Genomic DNA, 12411 nt, shown 5'->3' on the forward strand with positions numbered 1-12411 from the left:
TATACACTTATACATACATATGTATATAGATATATACAGATACATAGAACAGTGGTGATGAAAGGTCTTGCTTTCTTGTACTACTGTGCTAGGTTACACAAATATTCAATACCTGCACTCCCTTTTTCACCTTTTTCTCCCTTCCTCCCATCTCTACCATCTCTTCCTGGAAGACCAATGCGTCCGTGTGGCCCCGGGGATCCGCTGGCTCCAGGGGGGCCCGCAGGGCCTGGCAAACCTGGGATGCTACAGATATATCTGGTGTAGTAATTTTCTCCTTTGGTCTGGCTTTGAAGAGGTTGTTCACTTGTGTAGATGGCAAAACTTGTAATGTACAGCAGCACAAACATCCTCAGATCTGGAAAAAAAAAAAATAATAAGACACTCTAGTTACATGCAAATAGCTCTGAATATGCAAATAAGTGTGACACTATGATGCATTATGCACAGGTAGAGGTGCAGACCTCAGCCTGGAATTTCTGCATTGCCAAAATCCATGTAGGAGGCAAGGAGGAAAGTCTGTCAGGTTGGAGATTTTTCTGGGCACTGTACATGTTGCTGTACGTCTTTCAAGTAAGTAGCTGTGGACTGACATAATGTGACTGGTGAATATCAGCTTTCTGGGACCAAATGTTGACATGTGAAAAAATAATCTGGATTTTTTTCATGCAAAAACCTTTGATTGCGTAGTTAATTTTGTCTTTGGGCCCTATATAAGCTTTGTAGATAAAAGCCCTCTTGCTGGAGGGAGTTAGTCTGTGCTAGAGGCATGTGCCTGTAGTGAGGATAAAACTTACACCTTCATTTCATTTTGAAATTTTCCCTGATGGTGGCAAATGAATCTCCAGTTTAAATAACCACAGCAGAAACTTGCTGAAGCTGCAGAAAGGATGGGAGTTAGCTACAACTTTAGTTCCTCTTGGAAACAGCACAAATAAACACTTCACCCTAACTGGTCAAGCAGAACCAGACAGCTGCCCTGCCCTGTAGGGGATGGTGGAGTGTGAATAAGCTGCTAACAGGTTGAGTTTTTTAAACCTGGCTTGGGCTGTCATATACAATGAACTGTGTTGCAATATGTTGCAAGAAAATTGGTTAAATCTTTATATATAGTATTTGTGAGTTTTCATAAACTATTGGATGGAAATTAAATTTCTCTGTCTGGGATACTAAAGAAAAGCAACTGTACAAATAGTGACATGCTGAGTAATGTAGTACCTGATACACAAAGGTGTCTTAAATTAGTGTTGCATTAGCAGAGAGTCAATCATGGGTCAAGTGAGATCCTACAAGTCAAGCTGTCTTTTCTAGTTCCTTTGCTGTCTTTTCAGAAAACTTGTGTGGGTTTTTTTGTTGGAGCTGTCCATTCCTTCAGAGCTAATTTACATCATTTAAGGAAGTCAGAATCCACTGGTTTCTGTGGAGGGAAAAAAAAGAAATAGAATGGGTGATTGGGAAAAATATCTGTGAAATAAAGTCTATCTATTTTTTACAGTGGATCACAGACTCATAGAACCATTAATGTTGGAAAAGACCTTTAAGATAAGATTATCAAGTCCACCTAACACCATCACCATGTTCATCACTAAAAAATGTAAAATCTACACATTTCTTGAACACGTTCAGGGATGGTGACTCTGCCGATTTCCTGGGCAGCCTGTTCCAGTGCTAGTCAACCCTTTCTGTGAAGAAAGATTGCCTGCTACCCAGTCTAGCCCTCCAGTGCCACAACTTGACACTATTTCCTTTCATCCTGTCACTTGTTCCCTGGGAGAAGAGACTGACCCTCACCTGGCTGCCACCTCCTTTCAGGGAGTTGTAGAGAGTGATAAGGTCTCCCCCAAACCTCCCAACACCCCCAGCTCCCTCAGCTGCTCCTCACAGGACCTGTGCTCCAGACCCTTCCCCAGCTCTGCTGCCTTTCCCTGGACGTGCTTCAGCATCTCAATGTCTTTCTTGAAGTGGGGTTCCAGAGCTGAACACAGGATTTGAGGTGTGGCCTCACCAGTGCCCAGTACAAGGGGACAATCCCTGCCCTGCTCCTGCTGGCCACACTATTGCTGATATAAACCAGGTGCCTTTGGCCTTCCTGGCCACCTGGGCACTGCTGGCTCATGTTCAGTCACTGTCACCAGCACTCCCAGGTCCTTTTCCACTGGGCAGCTTTCCAGCCACTGCCCCCAGCCTGTGGCACTGCCTGGAGTTGCAGGACCTGGCACTTGGCCTTGTTGAACCTCACACAACTGGCCTCAGCCCAGTGATCCAGCCTGTCCATATCCCTCTGCAGAGCCTTTTAATCTAGAAATTTTTCTCATTCTCCCCTCTGTGATACTGATTGGCATTAACTGATTTATTTAAAACCCCAAGCCATTACATTTATTTGCAATTCATGATATTTCAACTGGTATATGGATGACATGGTCAGATCTATTCAAAGATCAGCACAGACGTATATACATGCATGTACACATACACAGTCTTTGTAAAGAATCTTTTATTTTACAGAGTGGAAAATTAGAAAATGTTATGGTATCAATGGTAATGCAGAAAAAAAAGATGAAAATATTGTATTTGGAGAGAAATAAACAATGCTCCAAAATTCTCTTCAGTGATACATATTCTGCTTTTAATTTTAGACATCTTGCATTAAATTGGTAGAAACCAAACTATTAATTTTGCTGTCATTTGATAAAGCTTTACCATACAGTTAGGAACAGCAGTCTCCACAAATGGATTAGCATATGAATGCTGAACATTACAGCAGAGCAGCAAATGATAACTCCAAGGCAGTTGTTAGCTATGAGACAAACTTCACAGTGATGTTTGCTGTAATGTACTACTGAGCAAACTCAAATAAAGCTCATGGATTTTCACAGGACTTAAATCAGGGACAAAAAAGCTCTCTGCAGAGAAGAAAAACTTTAAACACTTAGCCAGGAGGGAACAGCTTGGAGGGACTTCATGCTTAAGGCTGCATATGCATTTTACACAAAGCTGATGGATAAGAAGCAGACATGACCTAAGGATCAAGGACTGGAAAAAAATCCTTCCCTTTGCCAGATGAAAGTCCGAATCAGTAGGCTGGATGTTCCCATACTGTGTTGCATGCAAGCCAGGCAAAAACAATCTCAACAGTTGCTAGTTTTGCCTGTGTCAAGGATATTTTACAAATCAGAGTAAAAACCTTCGCACAGCTGCTTCTGTCACTGTCTGGCCAGTACCTTATTGATGTGTGAAGCTGTCTCCAGCTCCCAGACCTCCCCTGCTGTTCTTCTCATGTGCTTACAGGAAATTAATTAGTCTGGGACATGTATTTCTGAAAAGACCATGGGAGAAATGCCATTTGGGGAAGGTGAGGGGAATGCGGTTATTGAGATAGAGATGTGCCTTAGATGGCTGGAGCATTGTGTTTGGGAAGAAGGCATGGAGGACAATAGCTTTCATCTGTGTGTTGGGGGTCTTAACAAGTGACAGGGCTGTGTAGCCAAATGGTGGGAATGCAGAAAGGCAAACAGAGCTGGTCTTGGGAAAAAATTATGATAATGGTTCAGGTGATAATGTTTACAGACCTGAGTTTAGTCTTGGGGAGAACACAGAAAGCTGCTTCCAACAGTGGTAGCCAAAAAATGACATTTGGGAAACCATGCATTAAGCCAGAGAATCAGGACTTCTCTCGTCCTTTGAATTCAGATTCTTACATTTCTTTGTGCATAGCAATAGTGATTTTAAAACGAGAGGAGTTGCCTGTCTGTTATTGCAGTCTCTTGGAAAGAGATTCAAAAAGAAATCTCTTCAGACCAAGGAAGGAAATACAATGTTGAACCCATGCCCCCTATTTCCCAGTGAGTGCCCTAAAAGCACCACTGAAACGTTAAAGGTGGAAAAGAACATAATACCATGGCTTTTGAAATTTCATGTAGACTTAGGAGGCCAAAATTAGAGATTTTTTTTCAGAGCTGTTTATGAAGTTAGAGGGTATAATAGATTTCCCAGATCACTTTCTCAGGAGTCACCTATGTAGTAGTTAAATATTTGTTCACAGAGAGTTAACTGGGAGGCAGAATGTGAATCATAAATAACGCTTTGTTCTTGGCTTCTAGTTGTCCTTTTCAAAGATAAAGACTTTTGTCCATAAACTGGAGTAGGAAACAAAGTCATTTATATATGCCAAGTGATTTTTCTTCAGGGAAAAACAACATTTGAGAAGTTCAATGTATTTTTCCAAAAACTGAAAGCCAGAATAAGCACATGGTACAATAACTTCAGAATAATAACAAACATCTTCATCATAGCCATCACCAAAAACAATAATGAAAATGATATAAACTCAGGGTTAGAATAATGTTATTCCATGTTTAGGAAATGGCATTTCAATAGGATTCAAATCCACTAGGTAGAGCAAGAGTGCACATCAGGGCATTCACTGGAAGATGATGGACATGCTGATCAGTTCTAGTCATAGAGTCATAGGATGGTGTGTGTTGGAAGGGACCTTTAAGATCATCTAGTTCCAGCCTCCCTGCTGTGGGCAGGGACAATTTTCACTAGATGAGATTGCTCAGAATGGTTTCTGAAACAGATTTTCCAAGTGAGTTCTTAAAGTCATCTCATTCATTTAATACTGGAAAAAGATTCAAAAAGATTTTCTGGACCTTGTTGCAATCTGTTAAGGTGGCAGATCTAAAGAATCAAAAGCAGCATGGCCAGCAGTTCCAGGGAGGTGCTTATGCCTCTCTGCTCTTGTGAGATCCCACCTGGAATGCGGTGTCCAAATCTGGGATCTTCAGTGAGGAAAGACATGGACATGCTGGAACAGCTTCAGAGGAGGCCACAAAGATGATCAAAGGTCTGGAGCACTTCTCCTATGAACACGTGCTGAGAGAGTCAGTACTTAAAGATATATATATATATATCTCTTATTATCTATTTGAAGATGGTACTTGAGCGAAAGATGGTGACAGACATTTTAGTAGGGCCTGTTGCAATAGGACAAGGGGATATGACTTTAAACTAAAATAGGATAGATTTAAAATAGGTAGAAGGAAATAATTTTTTATAATTATGATGACAAAACACTGCAACAGGTTGTCCAGAGATGTGGTCAATGCCCCATCCCTGAAAACATTCAAGGCCAGGTTGAAAAGGGCTCTAAGCAAAGTGACCTAGTGAAAGATGTGCCCAATGATTGCAGGGGGGTTGGACTTTTCAAAGGTCTGTTCCAACAAAAATTATTCTATAATTCTATGATCTCCCTTGAGAACATACTCTGTAGGTTAGATCCCCATTGAAGCCAGGGCTCAGCAGAGGCTTTATCATCAAGCCATTAGGAAATCTCATTTCATTACTGGTATACTCAGACTATGTCATTAACAATTTTTTTAAACTTAGAAATTAAGGGATTGTAAGAATTCCCAGTTTTGTTACTTTCTAGTATATGATCTAATCTTTCTTGCTTGTTCAACTATGTAGGACTAATTCTAAAATTTATTAATTGGCATTGTTTTGAAACAGGCCTAAAAGATTTCCCATGAATCTGTTATAAATAAAAGCTGGGTCAAGCGCCAGTAGCTATTAGTCACAAGCTACCCTGGCTATGTTCTTACTTTTGTCTTGCCTTGCTAGCTTTGAATTCACCTCCAATACATACACACAGTTGTTTAGCCTGTAGAAGATGTGTTTTAACTTCCTTGTGGACAAAGATGTAGATGAGAATTTGTGATACTTGTGGGTCCTTTCTGTCTGCAGCCCTGGCAATAGACTAGTGGTAGAGAACAAGAGTCTGTCTGTCCTTTGGCTTTCCAAATACCCCACATTGCTACCATGAATCCTCATGTCTGTGAGATGCACAGACGTCCCCCAACTCTCCCATCCAGGAACTGTAGGGTAGGAGAAACAAGGTGAATAAGGAGATAATAAGTCAGGATGAGTAGCAGAGAGAGAGACATCTTCAGCAACTAATTTGAAATTTCACTGGCTATGCCTGTGTTTTCCCTCTCAAAACATGATCCACAAAAGTCAGCTGTGTCCACATGCCTGAAGGGTTCAAACAGTCCATTCAATCTGCCACCACCACTGACCTTTCTACAAGGCCTCAGAAACAGGTGCTTATGGTTTGCCATGCCACAATCTGCATTTTCTTTGCTCTGTATGATTTTTATGCCATTAAAATACAAGTCTTAATGGTGGATTTTTTTTCCCATGGATTTTATGGTGGTCTTCAGCTGACCACAGCTTTATACATCTCCCAGCTTGTTTTGTGTTATGGGGCCTTTGCTGAACTTCCAGAGCTTCACCTATAACACCACACCTTACTCTAATGAATCAAGACCACAGCTGGCCATTACCACACTGCTTGGGTTTGATACACAACCAATCTTCACGTGGCTTTACACCATTTTGTTTCCCATGTGTAAGAAGGGGAAAGTGACCCAATAGTTTTTGAGCAGCCTGAACTTCTGATTCCCAGTAGCAGAACAGCTGATGGTGGCCAAAGGAATCAATCAGCCAGTGGTAAGGACCATTAGCTAAATATTTCTGAGAAAACAATCCTTAAAGGCCTCATCAGCAGTGCTGACATTTAACAGTCTCACACAGTTAAGTTTGTAGTCTGTCATGTTTGAACAATCTTATTCATAACTATGTTGAACGCAGTCAGATTCATCAACCACGTATCAAGCCTTCATGAAAAATTGACTGCCTGTAATCAAGGCCAGAAGTTTAATATGTTTGGTTTTCAAAATATCAGAAGAGTGGGAGCAATTCTATTTCTCAGTGTCTGACTTGAAACATGGTCTCTCCAGGTATTCCCATTATTTGGTAAGTTGTTTTTCTGAAAAATGCTGGAGAGCCTGGTCAAGGTGTGTATTGGTGAGATAGTTTGACTCAGCTGGGGGGAATTTTAACAAGAATGCTAGCAGGCACAGCAGTTTCACTGCCAGCTGTACCAGAACACACAAATAAATATAACCTGACAGAATTTGTTTTGACAGAAAGCCAAGGAGTGAGGCCAGTTGCTTACAGTTGGCAAGTAACATGGAGACAATAACATGTTTGCTTGCAGTGTAGAGAAAAATGGCCATGATTTAACACTGGGAGACTCAGGATAAGAGTGTCCCTACACCTCAGATACAGGCTTATTGTTTTCTCTATTTTTGTAATATAAAATAAGAAAAAGAGACAGGAACCATAAATTACGAGCTGTCTTCAGGGATGACCTAGAATTTGAAGAGTTAGTTACAAATCTGGACTGGAATACAGCATATGGAAGCATGTAGGCATCTAAAGATGTGGATAGATGCCTAGAGCAGAGTGCCCATCTCCTGTGAAATGTCTTTCAGTTCAAGCAGGCTTCCTCCTCTTGGTTCCTCTCCAGCCCTTAGCAGGAAAATTTCCATCTCCTGTCTTAGATCATTCTGCCTTTCCAACCTTGTGATGAGAGAAGTAAAAAACAGACTGGGTAAGCCATTTTGGATGGTATGGAAAGAGGAAAATCAGAGTGCACAAATAAAACCTCAAACTGCAAGGCACATGGAGACAAATAAGAACAAAAGTCAAAGATTCTTGGCACAGGTCATGGGGACAGACTTCCCCTGCCTTGTGCCTTGTGCTTGCTTGTGTTCCCATCTGGACATGGTGAGCAGAAGTCCATAGAGAGCTCCTCTCGAGAGAGCAATCACTTTGCACAGGAGTGACTGGTGGGGGACAGCCAGCAAAAGCAAGAACTACTGTGGAAACTTCACTGGATATATAACTAAGTATTCTGTAGTCCCTGGGCATGGCTTAATTCTCATGCCCTCAAGGTAAATGTTGTTAGATCATGGACATATGGAGATGGATTCTCCTTCACCCTGTTGCTCCTTTGGTACAGCATATGTTCAGTGTTCACCATGTAAGAAGAAATATGTGAAGAGAAGAAAGCTTCCAGACCCTCAAAAGGACACTCCTCCCCAGCACATTGTTTTCTTCTGGAAGTTCATCAAATGATATCACCCTGGCACTGTGCCTTTCTGGGAACTGTGTGGAAAAGTGGGCATCGAGCCAGGGGCTGCATTCTACATTGAACTAGGCACAGACCAAAGGAGCAGTTTAATGGCTTAGGCTGCACTAAGCTGATTGATTTTCCTGAAGCAAATTGGGGAAGGTGCCCATAAACCTCTCTGACAGAGGAGCGGTGGAGGCTGTGACCTGGGGCAGGGAGTAGCCCTGTTCAGCTGAGTGGCAGTCTCTTGTCCCTGCTCTTCTGTAAATGGAAGAGGTATCTGTCCATGGCTTGATATGAGTAAATTTTTTCAAAAACCATCGTAGTTAAGATAGGAATGCTTTTAGGTGTACAGAGGGTACACTTGCAACACATCAAACTGTTAGCTTTTCCAGGCGGAAAAGTGGAAGTTTTGCCTCCCTGGGCAACACAGATGCTCAGGACAGCAATGTGAGACCCAGGCTGTGCACACCTCACAGGGCTCAATGCCTGAGAAACCTGTGGCCATATCAGTGCTGGCAGCTTTATGGCAAGACTACATCCACAGGGCACTGCAGTATTCACTGCCCAGAGTTATCTGCAAGGTCTCCATCTTCTGACCCTTGGTGTAATGTTGGCTTGGTCAAGAGCAGCAAAGATTGAGCTTCAACAAGAAACTGAAGTAAAACATGAGAGAGGTTGTGACGATGAATCTGAATCTCACAGGTGTGAGTGGCTGTGTCTCAGCACATATGATAAATGCATTTAAAAGCTGAGGTTTTACTGTAAATTAGTGGTGCTTGAACTTCTGAAAGCCTATGGCATTTTGAAATGGCATGAGTGCTTTGAAGCCTCCTGTGCTTTTCAAAATGCCACCAACATTGGCTTGCATCCCCAGCCTCTGGGGCTGCCAGGCTCTCATGTCAACCCTGGTGGTCTCCACTTTACTGATCCAACTTGTCAGTAAAAACCTGGCTTCAAAACCAGCATACTTTCCTGACTCTGGCTGTTCTGAGAAAAGTCCTGTTCTCGTGGAAGGAGTCTACCTCAAAGCTATTACTTCAACAGTATTACTTCCATATTTATATTGGAACAGAAAAAGGAGAATTTGGCCTGGCTTAGTCACATGTGCAATTGTTATGGTTAATGTCAGATTCAGGAGATTGGAGCCAGGAAGATATAAAAATAGAATAAAATTTATGTAATGTCTGCTTTTGGGTAATAACAGGTCTTTAAAGTATGCTTCTTCCTGATTAAATCAAACCTTTTATTTTCAATGAGGTTGACCTCTTTGTTAGACAGAAGGGCATGCACATTAGAAAGACAGTTCTAAACAGTTTGGAGGTGTAGAATAAAATCCCATTTTCATTCTATATGGTTTGATATTTTCTTACTGAAACAAAGATTTGTGTTTCCATAGAAAAGCACAAGGGACAAGGCATCCTTGCTCCCAGCAGGCTTGCCAGGAGTGCTCTCTCCACCCAAGCCTACCCTCGGTATCTCCAACACCTGACTGGTACCCAGCACTCACTCAGGACCTGCATTTCTACTTGTTGAGGCTGGTGTTCTACAACTTCATATCTTGTGGAGGTTATTGTGTTGGGCAAGGGCTGGCTGTTCCCTGGGTCTGGGAGCAATGGAAGTCTCGGGAGCAAGGCAGGATCTCACCAGCCAGAGCCCATCCCCAGCGGGGACCAGGGCAGCCTGGAGATGGCCAGAGGCAACCGTGGCATCCGAGGCCAGACCAGAGTGTCAGCCTGTGGATGGGGGTCAGCTGGGCTGAAATAGGGTCCTGGACCACGGGCAGGGTAATGGGACACCCCAGGAGAGGCTGGCAGGGATTTCAGGGATGTCAGTGCCTGCAGGGCTCTGGGAGGTTGCAGGTTGTACTTATTCAAGGAGGAAGGAAGCATTGTGATCCTGGTCTGGCAGCATAGCTTCAGTCTACACATATGGAATTAACAGTTTTCAGCACAAGGCATTCAAAGATTTCTTTAATTCCATATGGATCTTTATGCCTCTCCCCACTGAAGCATTCAATGAGCCACGTAGACAACCTGTGTCCTTCAGAATCTTGTCTTGCTTTCATCTGTCTCCTAATGAGAACCATTTCTATGTTGGACTGTTTGGATTTGTAGAGTCTCAGTCCAGCTTGTTTAGAGCTTGTTTAATACATGAATTGCCATGTACTGTGTAGTGTTAATCTTGTTTATTTGAAAAAAATGTTTGGATTGTTCTTACAACACATTGTAAAAATCTAAAATCTGTTTTAAGAGCTCTTTCATGTTGAAATAACACTGACAATTTTTTTTACTCTGTATTTCTGATTTGGACAATTCAGGCAGGCAGTTTTAAATTTTCAAGTAAAAAGCTTATGAGAAAAATGGAAGTATTATCTCATTTATTTGTTTTATAATTTGTACAAACCTTGAAAGTGGAAAACTCATTTATACTCATTTATACTTGTTCTCTTGTATAGGACTCTGGAGGGTCTATCCAACTGCTTGGTTAACTAGTATAGACCACTGTACTTCCTAATCACAGTATGTCCTGACAAGTCTTTAAAAACGAGGAGAGGAGAGGAGAGGAGAGGAGAGGAGAGGAGAGGAGAGGAGAGGAGAGGAGAGGAGAGGAGAGGAGAGGAGAGGAGAGGAGAGGAGAGGAGAGGAGAGGAGAGGAGAGGAGAGGAGAGGAGAGGAGAGGAGAGGAGAGGAGAGGAGAGGAGAGGAGAGGAGAGGAGAGGAGAGGAGAGGAGAGGAGAGGAGAGGAGAGGAGAGGAGAGGAGAGGAGAGGAGAGGAGAGGAGAGGAGAGGAGAGGAGAGGAGAGGAGAGGAGAGGAGAGGAGAGGAGAGGAGAGGAGAGGAGAGGAGAGGAGAGGAGAGGGGTTTGTCTTTTGTTTGACACAAATTTGTCTGACATAAATTTGTCTGACACAAATTCACTTAGAAGAATGACAGTTTTTCTTGTGATATAATAACTTCAATTTGATACACATAATCATTTGTCAGCCTGCTTCTCTATGTACTGAAATCAAATGTAAATCTCTCTTTTATTAGTGGCATTTGATCAAATTCACAGAGAGGAAGAAGGAAAACAGAACACAGAGTTTTCTTTCAGGAGATCTAATTTCTGTTCCTCAATAGAAATGTCTATTCCATGGCAATTATTTAATCTTACATGGTTCTATTTCTTCACCAGTAAAACAACAACATCAATAATATCAGGGATAATATTGCTCTGTTCATGCAAAAGCAGGTAATTTCAAGAACACTTTTCAGATTTTGCTTTTCTTAAGTAATTGTGAATTGCCATTTTGTATTTCAAATCAGTTCTCTCATGGGAGATTGAAAGGGATGAAGTCAGCATAATTCTTGCAGTTTTTTTCATTACAGTGCAGATAAGGTCTAACATCTGATAACTGGTCATTTCTGACAGAAGGGGTTTTCTCACTTAAGTTCTTGCAACAATAATTGGTCTGGTTTCTTTTGAAATCCATCCTGTCTGGGAAGTGTTTTTGTCCTTGGACTCCTCCAGGGAATAGCACAAAAAAGCTGCAGCTGTCAGTCAACATGCCACTCTTCAGTAGGAAAGCCTGGCCTTTGTCTGGTAAGGAGCAGGCTTTACTTTGCATGTGGTGGGATGTGATTTCAGCACAGTCTCCTTGGGATGTAAGTGGGAATTCCCAGATGGTCTGAAGGTCACAGAGTGTTTAGCAACCAGTTAAATCTCATTTTCACTTTAATTTCCCCTGATCTCAGTCTGTCAACAAGTTCCACCTAACCTTGAATCACAGAGTGTTAGAGTCACCTTAGGATGTCCCCAGTCCAGCTGGTCTTCCCCGCATTGATTGAGACGCCACTAGCAACAGCCCAGCCGGAGCCATCTGAGCCACACAGCAGCATTAGTGTGCACAGCCAGGAGGGGTGCACTGGGGTGACCCCAGGCTGAGTGATGCCCTGTGTCCCAGGGGTACCAGCTGGCTTGTCCAGACACAGCATCACGGGGCTTTCCTTGGGGAGGGAGCAGACAGGACACACAGGTAGCACGCTGTGATAGCCATGGGTGACAGTCTTGGGGTGCAGCTGCACTGCAAACACAACCCCAGGTACTGGTATGTGATGGCTTATGCCAAAATACATACATTTCTTAAAAAGAGAAGTGATTGTAGAGAACCCTCTTCACAATTCCATATTCAGTGAATAGAATTCTCTGTTATTGTACTGTCCAGAGTTTTGCTCGAGTTTCTCTCAAGTATCTCCAGATATAATTTACAACAATGACAATAAACTCAGTGTTATTTTGCGGTTGCAACTCCATGGCAGCAGACTGCCATGAGCCTTTTTACATTTTGAACAGTGACCTTGATTTAAATTTATTTCTTAAGAAATTCTGGCAAGTCTGAGACAAGCAGTATGCCAGAATCACTTCTAATGATCTGTCCCCCATAAATTTCC

At 42.4% G+C, this 12411-nt stretch overlaps 1 protein-coding gene across 5 annotated transcripts in view; it reads right to left on the reverse strand.

Moving 5' to 3' along the window:
- The window catches only part of C1QTNF7 (C1q and TNF related 7), a 50741-nt gene that overhangs the window by 1647 nt on the left and 36683 nt on the right, over positions 1-12411 (reverse strand). For 2 of the 5 annotated variants that reach the window (XM_058838051.1, XM_058838050.1), the window contains exons 2-3: positions 1219-1417; positions 113-358 (exon numbers count right to left, since the gene is read on the reverse strand). In XM_058838051.1, the coding sequence (XP_058694034.1) occupies positions 113-350 (238 nt within the window). In that variant the 5' untranslated portion in view covers positions 351-358; positions 1219-1417. The remainder of the gene's footprint in view (positions 1-112; positions 359-1218; positions 1418-12411) is intronic. The other 3 variants (XM_058838052.1, XM_058838054.1, XM_058838053.1) reach the window with 3 other exon arrangements.

This window comes from Poecile atricapillus, chromosome 4, assembly GCF_030490865.1.
Source record: "Poecile atricapillus isolate bPoeAtr1 chromosome 4, bPoeAtr1.hap1, whole genome shotgun sequence".
Classification (NCBI taxonomy): domain Eukaryota; kingdom Metazoa; phylum Chordata; class Aves; order Passeriformes; family Paridae; genus Poecile; species Poecile atricapillus.